At 40.2% G+C, this 20548-nt stretch overlaps 1 protein-coding gene across 1 annotated transcript; it reads left to right on the top strand.

Moving 5' to 3' along the window:
- Nucleotides 1–114: 114 nt before the first annotated feature.
- TRIML2 (tripartite motif family like 2) lies at nucleotides 115–20214 on the top strand (the record flags this gene model as incomplete). Its single annotated transcript, XM_084876251.1, has 6 exons — nucleotides 115–211; nucleotides 11353–11783; nucleotides 12063–12158; nucleotides 12945–13139; nucleotides 14262–14445; nucleotides 19667–20214. The coding sequence occupies 6 exons, from the start codon at nucleotides 115–117 to the stop codon at nucleotides 20212–20214; spliced, it is 1551 nt and encodes a 516-aa protein (XP_084732377.1).
- Between the last annotated feature and the right edge of the window lie 334 nt (nucleotides 20215–20548).

The following is a 20548-nucleotide window of genomic DNA, read 5'->3' as shown; positions in this document are numbered from 1 at the left end:
CACATCTTTTTAGCAAGTAAGGACCATATTTGTTAACCATGTGGCCAAGTATTGTGTCTAAAGAATGAAGCACATCATAAGAGGAGATAATTGGTAACACAGTAGAAATTAAAAATGGACTACTTCTGGAAGGTGTTTCAAAGTAGGATTCAGAAATCAGACATCACCGTGAAAAATACAAGCAAGTGTGGTGGGATTGGAGCATCGGAAGGTATCACTTTACTTATTCATTGTATAATTTCTTTTGTATAAAGTTATTTTTTTCTGACCTTTTTAATGTGCTTTTAGCATTTTCCAGTAGAGAAATATTGGGGGATGGGGTAGGAGCAAAGAAATGTGCAGCATGACTTGCAGTAAACCAAGTAATGAGGTAATTTTTTTTCAGGTTGAGGAGGGAAAGAAAAACTGTCATCTCGGATGATTAATTTCAGCTGTGACATAATAAATCTTTCTAAAAATGTTTTTGTGATTTTTGATACAGTTCTTTATTTACTTAAGTTATTGAGCCTTTCTTATACATAGAGCAATGAGCTCAGTGATGAAAGGAGAAGTTAGGTGTGCAAAAAGAAATGTTAATAGACGCATACCCTAAGAGTGGCAGAATTTATACCTAGCCACTATGCTGTACACCTGAAACTAATACAAAAATAATACTGAATTTAAATATAATACATTGAATGTGAACCAATAATATTGACTGTATTTGAAATTTTTTAATTTTAAAAAGGAGTTATAGAATTTAAATTTATTAACTGCTTTGACATTTTAGTGAAGGCAATATTAAATTCTTTCAGGGAAAACTTGGGAGAAATGGCACTTGATCCGAACCTTTAAACTAAGGTATGTTTCAAATGAAGGAATAGCTACCATTTAGAAGTGGGAAGATTTAAAATCTTTGGAGAATAAAATACATGATCTGAAAGTGGGTCAAATATTGCAATAACAAAAAAGCCTAGATTGTATCATTCTTTTTAATCTCAGAAATATTAAAAGACCAATTCAAGTTGGGAATTTCCATCTTTATTCTCCTTTATAGATAGCGTGTTGGTCCTACCAGCAACACCTGGAGGCCAGATCAGTGGGGCCAGGATCCAGGTTCTATAAATTCAAGGACTCAGTCAGAAGCTCTAAGGCAGCCACTCCCGCTGAGTTGCCAAAGTTGGTGGTGGAGTGCTGCCTTCCAGAGCTTTAGCAGCTTACACATCCTGAGACTTTAAGGTTAGGTGTTTGTTTTTTTTTGTTTGTTTTTTCTGGAGAACAAACCCTTTATGTTTCATCCCTTCGCTTTAAGAAAAGTTCAAACAAATATTGACAAATGAGAATAAAAAAGCACACACTCTGAATTCAGGAGTGAACAGTCTGACTTTCCTCCCTTTCAAATGTGGGGCATGGGATTTGAGTTTATTAGAGAAAAATAAGTTGAGTTAGTACAAGGTGGATAGGGTTTAATGGAGTTAAGGATGATGTTAGATTAAAAAAGCAACTTAAGAGCACAAAGGTTACTTGTTTGTATCTTGCTTCTATTACATGGCACCCTTTATGAGATGCCATCACTTAATTCTACAGGAATTATCCAATATTTTTATGTTCTAGGTGGTGTAGTGCACCCAGTAGACTAGAAAAGCAAATGGTCACCTCATGTTAGACTAGTGTTTTATGGGTAAAGAAACAGATGCCTATGTGTATGTGTACATGTTGCCTCGTCATCTTTTCAATGAAAAGGTCCTTTTTTTTTTCTTCTCTCAAAAAAATCTTAACACTTATTCATAAAACTACCTCTCATCATACAACAGCATCTTTAGGGGAAAACACATGAGAGTAGCTGGTAAACATAGAGAGCACTGGCTCTGTGCCAAGCACCACTCTCAACACTTTTATATATTTCTCTAATCCTTCCTACAGCCCCACGAGGTAGCTATTAGTTCTAGCCCCACGTACAGATGAGAAAACAAACTGCAGTTCTGAAACTAGCCCTAGATCCACAGAGGTGGGCGTGCTGTAACCCACACAGCCATGTTGACATTCCCACGGGCTTGAATGAGCCACAGACGTTAAACTTTACAACTGTGACCAAAACAGGTTTGCTGGTTGTGCAAGGTTCCAGCCAAGTTAAGCACTAATGGCGGAGGGGCTGTGTCTCCCCGCCCCCAACTATCCAATAGTAATTGGTGTCATATACTGCCAGGGGGCGCTCCTGCCTTGTTTTATGTGTTGTTTGCAGCTACAGATAAGGTTGGAAGAGAGTGGTTCTAGGTAAGTGTATGATGTGACTCAAGAAGAAAACAAATGGACACCCTCTTCACTACCCTAGGTTTTTCTTGGATATTGCAGTGCAAAGATCTAAGAAAATGTCTGTGGGACTAGGTTGCCAATACAGTTAGAGAGAATACCCAGGAATACTAGCCTGCCTGACTGGTATGGCTCAGTGGTTGAATGCTGACCTATGAACCAGGAGGTCCTGGTTTCATTCCTAGTGAGAGTACATGCCCACTGTGAGGCGTGCAGGAGGCAGCCAAGCAGTGATTCTTGTCATTGATATTTCTACCTCTCAGTCCAGCTCCCTTCCTCTCTGAAATAAATAAACTATTTAAGAGAGAGAGAGAGAGAGAGAGAGAGAGAGAGAGAGAGAGAGAGAGAGAGAGAGAGAGAAGAGAGTGCGAGCTCGCGTGAGCGCCCTAGGCATCCCTGGAATGCAGTAATTATGGGAATCATGCTGATAACCAAATACTGTGTAAATGTGCTTGGGGGGAGTGTTGCAATATGCCTTATGGAGCTGAAGCACTGACCCTAGGGCCAGGCAACATTGTGACTGAAAGGAAGAGAGGCTAAACCAAGCCTTTAGAAATCTCTGGGGGAAAGCATTCCCAAAAGACTGGAAAGTTTGCTGGCCAAGCAACTGGGGACAAGCTGGCCAAGCAACTGGCCAAGCAGCTGGCCAAGCATCCTGTGGTCAGGCTGAGCTAGGACATTGAGGTTTGCCATCGGCTGCCTTCTAGATACCCCGTAAAACCCTTCCAGTATCTACAAGTCTCAGACTACTACCTGAGAAGTGAACCACCTGAAGCCTATGCCCTTCCAGATGGCTCTGATGTATCTCAAGTGTGGAAGCCACAGGTTTAGACATCACTGTTGTTATAGCTCTTTGGAGGACTCTAATATGCAGTGAAGCTTCAGAACAACGACTTTAATGAGCAAAACTACCCACAGAGACTAGGTTCCAGGGCCACTGCAGGCTGGGTAGGTTTTTACCCTGCCTCTCACAAAACTACCTGTCTTCCTCCCATGGTTAGAAACAGGAGTCTCCAGCCCAGCTGGGGTGCTAAATTATAGCACTGGCCTGGTGATGGTAGTTAGTGTCCAAGTCCTGGAGAGGAGATATGCATGTGGCAAAACTAAAAGATGAGTAAGAATATGCAGGTGAGCTCTGCTGGCATGGCTCAGTGGTTGAGTGTTGACCTATGAACCAGGTGGTAACTGTTCAGTTCCTGGTTGGGGGCACATGTCTGGGGTTCAATTCCCAGTGGGAGGTGTTCAAGAGGCAGCTGGTCAATGATTCTCTCTCACTTCTCTCTCCCTTTCCCTTCCCCTCTCCCTTCCCCTCTGAAATAAAAAACTAACCTCTTGGAATTTCAGAGAGGAAGGGAGTGGGTAAGAGAGATAGAAACATCAATGATGAGAGAGAATCATTGATTGGCTGCCTCCTGCACGCCCCCTACTTGGGATCAAGCCCGGAACCTGGGCATGTGCCCTTGATTGGAATTGAATCCAGGACCTTCAGGCCGCAGGCAGATGCTCTATCCACTGAGCCAAACCCTCTAGGGAAAATATATATTTTTAAAAAGAAACAAGAGTCTCCAACATGAATGTAGGTGGAGAATAACATTCTGAGAGTGGTATGATATGGAGGACTTAAAGTTTCTCATGGGGTAAGAATGGAAATTGAAATGATAGCTTTGAGTGACCACTAAGATAGAAGAATGTGATGATGAGCTGGTGAAGATAAATCTCTGATCTTGCAAAAGAAAGTTAAAATGAGTGATATTTTGTTTTCTCCTTAGACCTTCTCTGCCTTCCTGGAAAGAGCCATGGCTACCTCACATCTACCAGATTTTATGGAAGAGCTGAACTGTTCTATCTATTTGTACTACTTGAACAAACCTCTTGGAATTGGGTGTGAACACAAGTCTAGCTCCGGGTGCCTCTGAGGAAGCTGAAAGGAAAGGTCCGGTGCCTCTCTTATGTGGAAGGATATTTACAAGTTAGAGTTCCAGGTGTAACCTGCAGCTGGGGATGATGGCTCAGATAGCAAAACCCTCACATGGCAAAAAGAGTAGTGCATGTGAGACAAACCAAGAAAAACTAAAGAGATCTGTGTGATCAATCACACGCTCCTGTGTGAGATGTTTGCTGTCTTGAGAACATGAGTCTCACAGTATTTATCACTGAGAAGGCAAAAGAATCTTTAAGGTAAGATTATTTTTTCTTTCAAAATTCCAGGGACTCATTCTCAATCATTCTTTCCTTAATAGCTTGGGTCTTCAAGTGGTATATATCCAAGTCATTTTTTCCATCCCTGATCCATCAACCAGGGAGGCTGGGGAGCACCAAATAGCCCCATTTTGGAAATGATTTTCTCTTTGTAACTCATGTCAATTAAGTCATTACTTTAGATTTTTTGACTCTAAAGATCCAAATATATGAAAAAATTGTAATATTTTGCCTGGCCACTGTGGCTCAGTGGTTAAGTATCTGCCCAGGAACCAGGATGTTATGGTTGAATTCCTGGTTAGGGCACATGCCCCGGTTGCATGCCCAGTCTTCAGTAGGGGGCATGCAGGAGGGAATTGATTCTCAGCATTGATGTTTCTACCTCTAAGGTTGTTACTCTAGGCCTATAAAGTGTCTTATGATAAATTATAATGCAGACTTGAGATATTTTTTATAAGTTGGCAAAATATTTGTTTAACATTTAATAGAAAAAAGGATGTGTCATGAAACTTGGCTGTTATTCAAATCCTAGATCTGTAATTTTCTGTTCTGAGTGCCCTGGGTCAACTACTTAACCTCTAAATGATCATCTTTATCAACTGTAAAATGTAGTCTGATACCACAAAACACACAGGATTGTGGGGAAATGTAGGTGAAAATAATGACTGAGTAATTGATACAAAAGTCTTATAGAGCCGAAACCGGTTTGGCTCAGTGGTAGAGCGTCAGTCTGTGGACTGAAGGGTCCCAGGTTCAATTCTGGTCAAGGGCATGTACATTGGTTGCAGGCGCATCCCCAGTTGGGGGTGTGCAAGAGGCAGCTGGTCAATGTTTCTCTCTCATCAACGTTTCTAGCTCTCTATCTCTCTCCCTTCCTCTCTGTGAAATATGAATAAAATATATATATATATTTTTAAAAGTCTTATAGAAATTAGCTGCCTCGAGCCTTAGAAGAGAAAAGAGGATTGGGTAGAAAAAAAATGTTGAGAGAAGAGAAGACAGCCCTGGCTAAGGAGGGTATTTGAGGAGATAGGATTGAGAAGAGGGAGTAGGTATGGAGTGTTGAGTCAGAAAAAGGAAAAGGATGTACTTAAGATTCCATAGGGTGGAACCAAGATTTGGAAGATCAGATAGCAGATAGAAGAATTTTCCCATTCTCCTAACCACAGTAAATGGATCACTGTAGTCTGATTAGCAGATAATTGAATGAGGCAATAAAAACCTTCCAGAAGATAGAACTAAAAAAATTGGGAAGCTGTGCAAATTCCTTCTTCAAGGAACTCAACTATGAACTATGTGAAATTGTCCCCTGACCTCCTATCTGTTAAAACATTCTTAAGCAGTTATTCTCTACTCTTGACTTGTTTCTAAATTGGTCTTTATTATTGAAAATATAGGTGCCTCCTTTTTCGTCCCCATTAACCTCTTCCACCTGGCTCCTACCCACTTCCCAGGCTTTCACTGCACTGTTGTCTGTCCATGGGTGATGCATATATCTACTCTTGATTTTCTTATCTATAAATAATGACAACTTCTGTCTGCAAACGTCTAGAAACTAACAATGAAACCAGGCATTGTTTTCTAGTAAAGTATTTAATGGCTTAAGCCAGTTGTCAGCAAATTCATTAGTCAACAGAGCCAAATATTAACAGTACAATGATTGAAATTTCTTTTGAGAGCCAAATTTTTTAAACTTCTTCTAACGCCACTTCTTTAAAATAGACTGGCCTAGGCCATGATATTTTGTGGAAGAGCCACACTCAAGGGGCCAAAGAGCCACATGTGGCTCATGAGCCAGTTTGCGGACGACGGGCTTAAGCTAAAGTGATATAGGGCTAAGGAGAAAATACAATGACATTCTAGGGTAATAGCTTGTAGAGGCTTCTTTCCTGTGAAATTGATAGAGGAAGAGAGAGATAGAAACATCAATGAGAATCATCCATCAGCTGCCTTCTGCATGCCTCTTACTGTAACCTGGGCATGTGCCCTTGACTAGAATTGAACCACAGACACTTCAGTCCGCAGGCCGATGCTCCATTCACTGAGCCAAACCAGCCAGGACTAAAAATCTTATTCACTATTATAAGACCTTGGAGAGAGAACACCAAATATTCACCCAACCAAAGAGGTGGGAACTTCTGATCAAGGTCAGCCATTCAGCATTCCCCAGGAGCTCATTACAATGTAAATTGACTCCACCCTGGTTTGTCAAATCAGAGCCTTTAGGGATGGGCCCAGAAATCCCTTTAATAAACTAAGAAGATTCTAATGCTTGCTTAAGCCTGATGACCCCTGTCCTAGATTTATTATATAGATATAACCTGAAATTTTACAGCTTTCCTACCTGATGATGAGAGAGCAGCTGTACTGGTAAAAGCTTTTCAATCTCCACTGTTTTCGACTGTTTTCTCCTAAAGGAAATACTGAAGATTACAAACAAAGGTGAGCTTCTCTCTGATCGTTTTCTTATCCATGGTTTTTATTAATACTTAAACTTGACCTTAGTATTTATGGATGCCTTAAAATGTATATATATGCAATGCAACAGTATTAAAGAAAAAGTGAGAAAGCAAGGGCAAAGAAAAAATAAAATTAGGAAGAACAAATTAAGAGTAGGTATGAACTCAGACATAGACAACATACTAGGGAGACAAATTATTCTCCAACTTAACTTTCTCTTGGATTCTGTAAAAGTACTTAATCTCAATCTGTCTTTCTCGGATTTCTCCTTTGTGCTGGTCTTATTTGAGATATATTTTTTTAAAAAATATTTATTGAAAACCTAATATGTCAGATGTAGACAGGATGTTTGAGAAACTTAGTTTCTGGCAGATGGAGTGAGCAACAAATTTGTCTTAGGGAATACAGCTAGAGTGAAAGAAAAGAAGATAATGTGATGTCTGGCCGGGACCCAAAGGGCCTCTCTAAGAAGTGGCCTTTGAATGGACAACTGAAGGAAAAGGAGCTTGAAACACCTGAGAGAGAAAAGCATTGCTGGGTGAGGCAGCAGAAGGACACAGAGAAATTGGGGGGGAAGCCGTGGGTGAGATTAGATGTAGGGCAGGGACCATAGCATCTAGAACTCAGTTAGCCATTTGGATTTTATCTTAAATGCGAAGGAAAGTTATTAGAAACCTGACTTAGGTTTTAAAATAGTACTCTGGTTATTGAGGTAAGAGAAGTTGGACAAGAGAATGGGGCAGGGCTGAATGTAAACAAGTCAAAATGAGGAAATGATGGAGGTATAATGACTTTAAAGTGAGGTAGAGGAAGGAAGGTATAGGTTGAAACCCAAAACTTGTTTTAGATATGTTAATTTGGGGTAGTTAATAGATATTTAATTGCAAATGAGCTGTCTGCTGGGTCTAAGTAAAAGGTCATTACTTTCCAGAGTGGTACTTAAAGTTTTGGAAATAAATATGATTACCTAGAGAGACACTGTAGAATTTGAATAAGAGATTAGGACTTACCAAGGAAGCACCTCAAAATTTAGAAAGAAGTTCAAGAGGCTATGAAACCAAAGAAGGGTGCTGAGAAACAGACAAGTAAAGTGAGATGTTAGTTATGTGACCTTAATAGCAAAGAAAAGAAAACAATGAAAGGAGGGCCATTGCTCTGCTATTAAGGACTCAAATAAATAAAGCCAACAGTGAGGTCAGGATTTAGAAACTTGTTCACTTTTGTGACTGATCATTTCTTTTTAGTGGCATATTACACGTTCAGAGTCAAGACAAGGGAACCTACAAGGGAGTGGAAGGACCCAGGTGGTAAAAAAGAAAAGAATCAAGCAAATTCAGAGCCAAATCATAAGTAGGAAGAAATATTGCAATTTGTATAATAACAGGGAGCTGGTGTTTTCAACATATAAGTATTTCTTGAAATTAATTTTAAAAAGACCAAAAAACAGGTAGAAGGAAGTGGGTAAAAAACAAAACAAAACAAAAACTTAAACATATGGTTCACAGAAAAAGAAATGAAAAAATTTTTTTGAGAATTTGAAAATAATAGTTTTATTCATGATAAAATAAATGCAAACTGAAAATATATCAAGATATAATTTCTTAATTTCTGTTTTTTTCAGAACGTGGCTATTATATCTTCTCCAGCATTCCACTTCTCAGAATGCTATTTTAATTTAAATATATAAATAAAATCTGTCCTCCCACAAATACATATTTGGAAAAGTGAAGAGCATTCTCATAGCTCCTTAGATAATTGATTTTTTATTCTAAAATCATATCAAACATTTTGTCCTGTTAAAATCCATCGGTCTGGTCTGTTTTACACATTGGATGCATTTTATCCTTGCATAATTTGCATTGGTCTTTTGAAAAATTTGGTTCAATAAATTTACAGTTTTATAGTTGACATATTTCAATAATAGCACCCACTATCTTATCAAAAAATAAGAATTGGGAAGCTGTCAAGCTTAAAATAGTGGATGCAAGTTTTCCAAAACTTGAATAGTAGATAAGACTTTATCAAAACTAACTTTTGCTTAAAAGCTCAAATTTAATACTCAGTTGTTTACCTTGAAGTGACAGGGTCACTTTTTTAGTATTTGAGAAAATGTCTTCCAATTCATTACATCTAAAAAACCAGTCACCAAAACCGGTTTGGCTCAGTGGATAGAGCATCTGTCTGTGGACTGAAGGGTTCCAGGTTCTATTCTGGTCTAGGGCATTGGTTGTGGGCACGTCCCTGGTAGGGGTGTGTGGGAGGCGGCTGGTCGATGTTTCTCTCTCATAGATATTTCTAGCTCTCTATCCCTCTCCCTTCCTCTCTCTGGAAAATCAATAAAATATATTTTAAATAATAATAATAAAAATAAATAAAAAACACAGTCTGTCCCATTAGCTTCTTCAACTAAAAAGGTTCTATGAAAACACATGTCTAGTATGGCTTACGACTCACACAATCATAGAAAAAGCTTTTTCTTGTGATAACCATTTCATTTCCATATGCAGCATAAATGCCTTAGCCACATTTTTCCATTTTGTCACCTAGAATATTAAAATAAATCCTGCACTTAAGGATTGAGGTTTAATAGTGTTTTACTTCATCAAGAAATAAGGATATTAAGTAAAACAGGCCTTTTATTTTAACTAAGGATACAAGTTTATATTTAAAAGTACAATAAATGACCACAGTACTATTTGTTCTACTTCCTTGATTAATGATAGGACACCAATAGTTTTTCTTACCATCAATTCAGATGTCAACACAGTGAAAAGGCAAATCAAATCTTGGGAACCACACTTTCAGAAGTACCCTAAAGGAAAAACAAAAAAAAATATCACATATGCAGGAGTAATCAATTTCAGGATTCTAAAGATGATTTACATATCTTAAAAATTAAAAGAGAGAGAGAGAGAGAGAATGAAAGGACAGGAGGTCATGGTGATGTCCAAAAACATTTGGGCAACCTGGCTGTTGTGGCTCAGTGGTTGAGTGTGGACCTATGAACCAGGAGATCACGGATCCAGTCAGGGCACATGCCTAAGTTTCAAGCTCTATCCCCAGTGTGGGGCAAATAGGAGGCAGCCAATCAATGATTCTCTCTCATCATTGATGTTTCTATCTCTCTCTTCCTCTCCCTTCCTCTCTGAAATCAGTAATATGTAAGTTTATTTAAAAAAACAAAACAACACACACACACACACACAAAAAAAAACACATTTGCATGGTAGAAGTGGAGGGTGGAAGAAGCTAGTAAATCCAGAAATGGGACTTTGGGAGTTCTGATATCTGTGAGGCTGATTTGTGTCTGGAGATTGTGCCAAAGAGCTGGTTAAAAAGGTGGAATGAGGACAGATGTAAAGAACAAGAGGCTTCTGAGATATTAATACTGGTGCTATGGTATCACCTGACAATGGCTGGGGATAGGGTTAGATAGGGAAGAGTTTCCCCAAATTCAGTAAGCAATACACTTTAAAATGTAATTAAAGAAGGACATATAGTAGCACCTTAATAAAAAATTAAAAAAAAAAAAAAGTAAAATGTTTCCAGGGAAAAGACAGAATTGCTGCTGAGTGATAATCAGAGGATTGTCTAGAAATGAGAATAGCAGCGATTATTGATTTGTTCTAGTTTCCTTAATTAAAAATAGGAACATACAGTTTCCCTTTAGTATATGGGCACAAACGTTATCTAGTTACTTATTTTGGGGGTCATTTTATATATTCTTTTCTTTTATTTTATTTTATTTTTTATTTATTTATTTTTAATATATTTTATTGATTTTTACAGAGAGGAAGGGAGAGAGATAGAGAGCTAGAAACGTCCATGAGAGAGAAACATCGACCAGCTGACTCCTGCACACCCCCCACCGGGGATGTGCCCCCAACCAATGTACATGCCCTTGACCGGAATCGAACCCGGGACCTTTCAGTCCGCAGACCGACGCTCTACCGCTGAGCCAAACCGGTTTCGGCCCATTTTATATATTCTTTTAAACCAATGTCTTTTGAAGGCTGGATCTCAGGAGGGCCATGTCTTGGGCTTTTGGCACAAAAAATTCAAAGGCCTCACTTCCGGGAGCAGAGGCCTCACTTCTGGGAGCATGGGCATCTAGGGGAGCTGGGGAGCCGAGCCTCCGAGCACGTGAGACACGTGCGCACTCATTTAAGGAGGCACTGAAAGAGGCCCGCCCTTCCTGGCTCCTGCGGGCGTTGATTGGGTGGCTCCTTAAATGAGCTCCCAGAATGCCTAGCGCCAGGCCCTGGCCCCGGAAGTCCCTCCATTGCTTATGGAAAAGCACTGTGCCCTTGGGTAAGCACCCAGCTCCCACCCCCACCCCCTTTTTAAAATTCCTCACCGTGAATTTGAAGGTATGGTTTGTTGTGACTTGTGATTAATTATTAGCCGCGGGCCCAGAATTCCCGGAAAACCGGAGTCGCCCCGTGTCTCCTGCCGAGGAAGGTGCGCGCCGTCGAGGGGACCAGGCCGGGACCTGCTCTGATGCTCGACCGTGGACGCTGAGGGTGACCAGCTGTCCGACCGGAACTCTGCCGTTCTCCTCCTGTCCCCGGGCGGGAAGCACTCCACATCGGAAACAGCCCCATCTTGGCCCAGGCACACCCGCCGGCATGTCCAAGAGGGCCGCGATGTCCAAGAGGCGCGACCTCCAGCGCCGGCGGAGCATCCCAGGAGATGCCGCCTGCAGGGACCACGGGGAGCCCCTGCTGCTGTTCTGTGAGGACGAGCAGGTCACGCTCTGTCGCCAGTGTTTCCTGTCCCAGGAGCACAGGAACCACGTGGTGTGCGGAGTGCATGAAGCTGCAGAGAATTTCAGGGTAAGCTTCCTTCCTCCAGATCCCAGGGCCCTCTGGCCGCCTGCTCTGATTTATGAACGTATTTGTTTGGGCGACAGATAATATGAGCCCCTAAGACCGTTCCCTTGGTTTATACTTATCAAAAAAATGCTAGACAGATGCCATGTTTGGACCATCAACATCAAGGCTAAGAAAACATATATAGTCAGGGCTGCTGGCCTTCCGGTTGTCTACGGTTGGGGATCTAACTGTCCTAAAGCAATTACTTTACCTGGAATTCTGTGATCGATTCCTCTGCAGAAATTATTTCGGGAGCTGTTGAGAGCCTTGAAGCTGAAACTTGAAGCTGCCAAAAGCCTACTGGCCGAAGAGCAAGAAAATATGGGGATGGTTCAGGTCAGTGCTTATCTTGATCCTTGGGGGGAAAATATCGATACCTATAATGTTAGGTAGGTGTTTAATATAGGCAAATAGTATAAACAAAGTCAAAAGACACATGAGAAAGCAAGAAAAAATATTTGAAATCCATAAGTAGGAAAAGTTATTAATTTCATACCTTAAAAGTCAATATGTGGCCCTGCCCACGTGCCCCTCTCCCTCCTACACGGAAGGGTTGATTTCCATTCTGGTAAGGGGCACATATCTGGGTTGCAGGTTTGCTCCTCACCCCACACTCCCACCACCCTCACCCTCTCGGTTGGGGGGTTTGTGGGAGCAACTAGTTGATGTGTCTCTCACATGTTTAGATGATTCTTTCTTCCTCTCTCCCTTCCACTCGGAAAAGCAATGGAAAAAAATATCCTCAGGTGAGAATTAACAAACAAACCAAAAACATTGAAAGACTAGAAACTTAATAGATATATTCCCATTGATGTTTTTTTTTTTTTTTAAGAGAGATGGAAGGAAGAGGGAGAGATGGAGAGAAACCTCGATGTGAGAGAGACACATTGATTGGTTGCCTCCCTTATGTGCCCAAACCAGGGTCAGGGATGGAGCCTGCAACCAGGTATGTGCCCTTGACCAGAATCAAACACTGACCCTTCAGTCCTTGGGCTGACACTCCAACCACTGAGCCAAACCAGCTAGGGGTTCTTGTCTTTATATTGAAGTTAAAGGTGGAAAAGATTTATGGTCCATCTGTGATGTTTAACCTGAAGTCCATGATCTGTATCTGTGTTGCAGGCAGAGGAGCAGAATTTTAAAGAGATGGTTAAGTCTGAATATGAGATGATGATCCGGTTGGTGACTGAAGAGAAGGAGATGAACTTCCAAAACCTGCCAGGGTACACATTCAACCCACAACTGAGAGAAGACAATCAGGGTCCGCTGCTGAAGTTGATTGCAGAGCTAGGGAAGAAGTACCAGGAAACACTACAGGTGAGATGCTGAAAGTGGCATCCTTAGAATATTAGGGAAATGAGAGACAGAATTGCTGAGCATGTCAATTCCAGAATAAGACATCCAGTGATGTATGAAAAGGTTGTATATATTCACCCAACAATTTTGTTTCTGAGAATGTACAGCGAATATACTTACATTCGTATAAGCAGACACATAGGTACAGACATAGGTACAGGAAGGCTGTAAAATTATTTCTGTCTAGAGCCTGGTTTAGAGGTAGCCTTTGAAGTCAGGTTGATGAGGTTCCTATCTGGGGTCTGCTATTTTACCGGCCACTGTATGTCCTTGGAAGTTATTCAACCTCGGACTTGGTTTTCTTAGCTGTGAAGTGAGGATAATAATGGCCCCTGGTTGACAACACTGATGTCGGGATTGAGTGTGTGACAGCTTACATGAGCTTTTAAAATAGTGTTTGTACTTTTTGTGTACTAGATAAGTATTAGGTATTATTACTGCTATAATACTTATTGACAGCAACAGATTAGATGCAACCTATATCAATATTGGGCTTAGGAAATAGATGTATGTACATAAAAAGGAATGGTCTTTAGCATTTAGAAAAGATATTATGTCTCTGTGTATGGATAAGGAATGCTCTCCAAGAACATATTCATCAGGAAAAAGCAAGTTGTCAGATCAGCAATACATTATTTGTGTTCTTTAAGAAAAATAGCATAAGCGTGTGCCCTGTGCCTAGGTGGAGCATCTTTGCAGGGATAAAAAGGAAACATATCAGTTGCTTGATTAATTCTTATTAATATTTAATTTTTTACTCACATCTTAATTTTAATTAGAAGGAAATGGGACATTTTCAGAATAAAACTGCAGAGTAAAAAATAATCTATTTTAGGTCCAGGTTGTTATCTGAATAAGTGGAAGACACATACACACACACTTTCCATGTAATATAAACATATTGTGTTAAAGAAGGAAGTTCCTATGGAAGTGTCCTGCCTGACCCAGGGATGTCCTGGCCTTATCTAATTATGTGTATGCCTGGGGCAGCAGGCAGGAAAGTGGGGTTTTTAAAAGATGGTTGACTGAGCAAGTCAGAGAAATCACTGGCTGCCAAGTAGTAATAAGGAGATGCTTCCGCAGAGACTGAGCCGTCTGGGGAGAGAGAACATGAATAAACTGCAGCAGAGTGAAGTCAGGCTCTACGAACAGATCGTCAGCCTCCACGGAGTCACCGCCGAGCTGGAGAAGAAGTGTGCGGAGCCCTCCTTCCTGTTGCTCAAGGTGAGAGTCCAGGAAGAACCTTTCTTACAGCGAGAAATGAGAAGTGAGCTGCACTCATGAAGGGCCAGTTCTAGACCACAGTGTGCAGTGATCTGCAACCACTAAAAGCTGTAGAGCTATTTCCCATTCATCAAAAGCTTTATGAATCGTCATGAAATCAGAGTATAGCATAAAGCTACTTTATACCATGAATTTTCCCCTTAAAATTATTAATAGTAAGTCAGAATTGAGACGTCTCTTAAATATATATATAATTGATTAGTCAAATTATGATACACCTATACAATGGAATGTTCTGCCACCATGAAAAAGGAATGAAGAAGCTCTATTGCCACTAAAAAATTATCTTCAAGATACCTGGTTAAGTGAAAAAAAAAAGAGGCAGAACCGCTTTTTGTCTGGTTTTAGAGAATATGTATATACATATAGACTTATGGTCATTAACATTCAGACTATCTCTGGCAAAATAAACACCCATTTTAATCAGAGATAACCTTGGGAAATGAGAGGGATATTTATTTGTATAGTATATTTTTAATTTGTATGGTAACCTGCATTAACCTTTTCAACACATACTGTCTTTTGAAGACTGTCCATATTTCCCTGCCAGGCCCATATTTGCATTGTAGATGCTCTTACACATAAACCCTCAGGTTCCATTCTGGAGCCAAGCTAGTTCCAAAGAGGACAGATAGGTGTGACCCAGTTTTGCTCAGTTCCTGACCTGTCTCCAACCACAGTGCCTAGCCTAGCAAACCTGTTCACATGCTCCACCCTGGCCACCCCCAGCATAGAAAGCAAATACATGGGCTGAATTGAGATGAGTATTCTATGTAATAAAAGGTTAATATGCAAATTGTCCCCCTGGAGTTCCACCAGGGGACCCAAAGTTCTATCACTCGCTATGATGTGTGCTGACCACCAGAGGGCTGTGCAGAACACGGCAGGCGACCAGCAGTGGAGGGTGCTAGGGAAGGAGGAGGCCAGGAGGCGAGAAAATGGGGAACTGGGGACCCAACCAGGGATCCAAGTTTGGCAGCCCTCAGGTGGAAGGAGGAGGCGGGGAGGCAGGGAACCTGACCTACCCTGATCACGGGCCAGGCCTACGGACCCTCCCTTGCATAAATTTCATACATCAGGCCTCCAGTTCTGAATAAGATGGCTGAGGTGAGGTATAGAAAATATTTCTCTTGGGAATATAGCAATAACTTAAAGCATTTTTTTCTGACTTTCCTATTCAGTGTTAAAATTTGATATCTGGGAATTAGCATAATGAAACTGAAGAAACTACATGGATATGAGTTTCATTATTAGAAGATATTTGCATGGCATAACTCATAAAACGCTTAGCTCAAATACTCACTAGTGTCTCCTTTTTTCCCCCACAGGATGCACGAGCTTTGGAATTGTAAGTTTTCATTTTGGAAATATATTTGGGTCAGAATCAGGGACTAATTGTGTGAGCACACGTGGGTAGAGATGTTGGCGTGGGAACAGGGAGGTCATGTAATCATGTAATGAGATCATTCTCTGGGTGCAAGGCCCCGGGGTCCCCCACACAACCGAGATTTGTCCTTTCTTTATAGGAGTGGTGTTTCACTACTGAGTCAGGGCCTAGAGCCCGCGCGAATCACAGACCCGAGTTTATGCCAAACACCAGGACCGAGCAAAATGCTGGAACTGTTTCAAAGTAAGTTGATGCATCTGTTGTTACATCCTACTATAAATAAAAGTAAATTCCAGATAGCTTAATGATATAGAAGATCGAAGAGTTTAATATGCTTACACACATTAGATAACTATCAAAATAATTTCAGGCAGATTCTACTACTTAAAATTTTTTAACTTCTAGAGGGGGAAATGTCAACATATCTCTTATCTCCATAGTTCTGTCTTTTCCTGAATGTCCTGTCAATGGATTCATACTGTATGTGGCCTTGTGAGTCTGGCTTCTTTCCACTTAATGTAATGCATTTGAGGTACATCCTAGTTTGTTACGTCTATCTACATGTATCACTGGTTTGTTCCTTTTTGTTGTCGTGTGGTATTCCATTTATGAATATTCCACAGTTTATTCATGGATGCTTAAGTTGTTTCTAACTTTATGCTATAAAAAATTGCTTACAGATTTTTGTGTGGCTATGACTTCATTTCTTTTGGTTGAATATGCCATTTTGCATTCTTACTAGTAAAGTATGAAAGATTCAATTGCTCTACATCTTTGCGAGGATTTGTTTTTTTTGTGTTTTTTTTTAAATATATTTTATTGATTTTTTACAGAGAGGAGGAGAGGGATAGACAGCTAGAAACGTCAATGAGAGAGAAACATCGACCAGCTGCCTCTTGCACACCCCCTATCGGGGATGTGCTCGCAACCAATGTACATGCCCTTGACCGGAATCGAACCTGGGACCCTTCAGTCCGAAGACCGATGCTCTACCACTGAGCCAAACCAGTTTCAGCTGTTATTTTTTTTTTAAGAGCTAACCTAATAAGCATATATCAGTATATCACTTTGATTTAATTTGCATTTCTGGACTGACTAATGATATCGAGCATATTTATATATGTTTATCAACCCTTTATCATTGCTCTCTTTTGAAGTATACTGTATTTATTAACATTTTTCGCATTTTAAAAATTGTGTTAAGAGTTTTTTTACGAATTTTGTGATGTCTTTATATATTCTCACCATGAGTCTTTAATCGGGTGTGTTTTGCAAAGATTTCTCCTAGTCTGAGGTGTATATTTTCATTTACCTAATAGTGTCTTTCAAAGAGAAGTTTTAAGAGTAAAGACAATCTCTTCAAATGGTGGGAAAACTGGACAGTCACATGCAAATAGATGAAATTAGACCACCAACTTATACCATACACAAGAATAAACTAAAAATGGGTAAAATACTTAAATGTAAGGCATGAAACCACAAAAATCTTAGAAGAAAACATTGGCAGTAAATTCTCAAACACCTCACATTAGCAGAATTTTTGCAGATACATCTCGTAGGGCAAGAGGAACAAAGGGGAAAAGAACAAAGTACTCCTACAACTCAACAAAAGGAAGATAGACAATCCAATTAAATGGGCAGACAACCTGGAAAGACATTTCTCCAAAAAGGACATACAAATAAATGGCCAAGAGACATGAAAAAAATGCTCGAAGTCACTAATCCCTGAGAAATGCAAATTAAAATCACGAGATATCACCTCACACCTGTCAGAATGACTATCACTGAAAAATCAACAAACAAGTGCTGGGGAGGATGTGGAGAAAAGGGAATACTAGTTCAAAGCTGGTAGGAGTACAGACTGGTGCAGCCACTATGGCAAACAGTATGAGGTTTCCTCAAAAATTTAAAAATGAAACTGTCTTATGATCTGGTGAGTTCACTTCTGGTACTATATCCTAAGCAAAAGTTACTTTAGAGTCTGTTCCTGGTCATTTTTTTTAATATTTTAAAATTCACATTTTATTTAGAGTGCCTTAATGTCCTTTTTCTTTTTTTATATATTTTTTTTTATTTCGGAGAGGGGGGAGAGAGAGAGAAACATCAAAGATAAGAATCATTGAGAGACTGCCTTCTGGATGCCCCAACTGGGGGTTGAGCATGCAACCCAGGCATGTGCCCTTGACTGGAATCAAACCCAGGTTTGACTGCAGGCCAATGCTCTGTGGACTGAGTCAAGCCAGCTAGGGCTGTTCCTGGTAATTTTATTTATATATATATATATATATATATATATATATATATATATATATAATTTTATTTTATTGATTTTTTACAGAGAGGAAGGGAGAGAGATAGAGAGCTAGAAACGTCGGTGAGAGAGAAACATCGACCAGCTGCCTCCTGCACACCCCCCACCAGGGATGTGCCCGCAACCAATGTACATGCCCTTGACCGGAATCGAACCCGGGACCTTTCAGTCCGTAGACTGACGCTCTACCGCTGAGCCAAGCCGGTTTCGGCTGTTCCTGGTAATTTTAATATTTGATGTGAGTTCTTCAAATTTATTTCTGCTAGTGTCACTCAGTAGTGCTCCCTTATTTCATAAGTGTGTATTTAACGATTTTTTAATAGGTAAGCTTTTTTTTTTCCTTAGATATTAATTTTAGAAATTTTTTTAGAATAAGGGTTTGCATTCTTCTAGAAAGAATTTACATTGGTTTCTGCCAGTCTCCTGGAAATACTAAGAGCCTGGGGCAATTTGAAACTTAAAATTCAAGGTTTTGTGACTTTTAAGACTACCCTACTAATGACATGCATTGGGGCTTCAAGTCTAGAGATTTAAGTTCATTTGGCCATAAAACTTGCTGCTGGATTAGATGTTAAAGACATTAAGAAGTAAAGAACTATTCCAGGTTTATGGCTTGAGCCGCTAAAGTATTAAGTGTGCTATTAACTGAAAAAGTAGAACCGGGAAAGGGAGAGGTTTGGGAGTTCCATTTTGGTTGTAGTATGTTTGAAAGGCCTGTGTATGTTCAACTGGTTTTTTGGCAACTAATCTATGGAGTAAGCCATGGACTTAGAGGAGATATTTATAAGTGAGGCTAGATGAAGTCACACGGGGGAAAGGAGTACCAGAAATAAAGAGGAAGAACCAGGTCTAAGCCATGAGAAATCACTCTATTTTAGAGTCTGAACAGAGAAAGATAAGAGAAGGAACAGAGATATGAAAGCAAGTATCACTATCATTCAAGTAAAAGAAGTCATTTTGAGTTTTTTTATTCTCAGCTTGATTTTTCTGGCAGATTCTCACAGGTTTTCTAGCCCCTGCTAATACCTTCTCTTTTGATTTACTCACCAACAAGGGCCTGCTGGCAGTAGTTTCTAGGCATCCATGTCACTCTGCTGATATGTAAATAAGGAGGACAATTCTGACACAGAAATCAACTGTTTTATTAGGAGACCGCTGTGCCTCCGGTTGTTCCGGACTTGGAGAAGATCTGTAGGGGACTAGAGTTGGGTCCTACGTGGTATCTGGCTAGGAATGGATGCCAGGACATTTAGTCCATTATAATTTGTTTTTCTACCTCCACAGATACATTGCATCTCATCCCACCATCTTGTTTTTCCTCAGTGATGTCCTTTCTTGAAACAAAGCTTAGAGGTTCCTTTTCCTGGACTCCCCTAGATTTCCTCTCCCATATCTGTCCCTGGAATTTTTACCCACTTGTTGGGAAGCCCTGCATGTTAGAAATGATCATTTTCTGGCACTGGCTTTGATGAACCCTGTGTTAATCAAATTTCTCTCTCCCTGCAGGACCCATAACTTTGGATCCCAAAACAGCTAATTCCTGTCTTGTCCTCTCTGAGGATCTGAGAAGTGTAAAACTTGAAAATGTCCAGCAGGAGATACCTGGCATCCCAGATATATTTGACTTCAGTGCTTCTGTGTTGGGTGTGGAGAGCTTTACCGCAGGGAGGCATTACTGGGAGGTGGATGTGGAAAAGGCAGCCAACTGGCAGTTGGGTATATTTGAAGACTCGACCGCCAGACTCATACCCAAATCTTCCGAAGGTAAAATCTTACTCACGGGATCCCTGATGGGAACCAAATATATCTTATGGGTCTTTCCTCCTTTAAAAGGGATCTACTTGGAAGAGCAGATACACAAAGTTGGAGTTTTCCTAGACTATAAGTATGGGCAGATATCATTCTATGATGTGACAAAGAGACTCCTCATTTATAATTTCTCTGGTCTTGTTTTCAAAGGAGCTGTCAGGCCTATTTTCTCTCTTTGTTCCCCAAATGAAGGCACAAGTGCAGACTCTCTTAGCATCTGCCTCCCTGATGTTTTCGCAGTGTGAAATCTAAAACCACAAGATTCTCAAAAGTGTAGAGTATGCTTGGTAAAATAATTGATAGTAAGTAATCTAATAAAAGATTTATTGTTCTTGAGCTGGAACTCAGTTCAGTACCTTAGAGCTTTTGCATTTATTGTGCTTTTCATATGTTTACTGTAAGAGGCTACCTTCAAGCTGAGTCTTAACTGAAGGACCCCATACTAATTAGAACAACAAAGGCATACACAGTATAAAATTGGGAAATTAGAGAAGTAATATAGTCTGATATCCTTAGGAATAGGTTGAAGACTCCAGAGATGTTTTTGAAAATAGTTTTAGGTATAATTAGGACTTTAGA

Source organism: Pipistrellus hanaki, assembly GCF_964339955.1.
Source record: "Pipistrellus hanaki genome assembly, chromosome: 3".
In the NCBI taxonomy this organism is placed as follows: Eukaryota; Metazoa; Chordata; class Mammalia; order Chiroptera; family Vespertilionidae; genus Pipistrellus; species Pipistrellus hanaki.
Note: the sequence above shows the minus strand (reverse complement) of the source record. Positions and strands in the feature narration are given on the sequence as shown.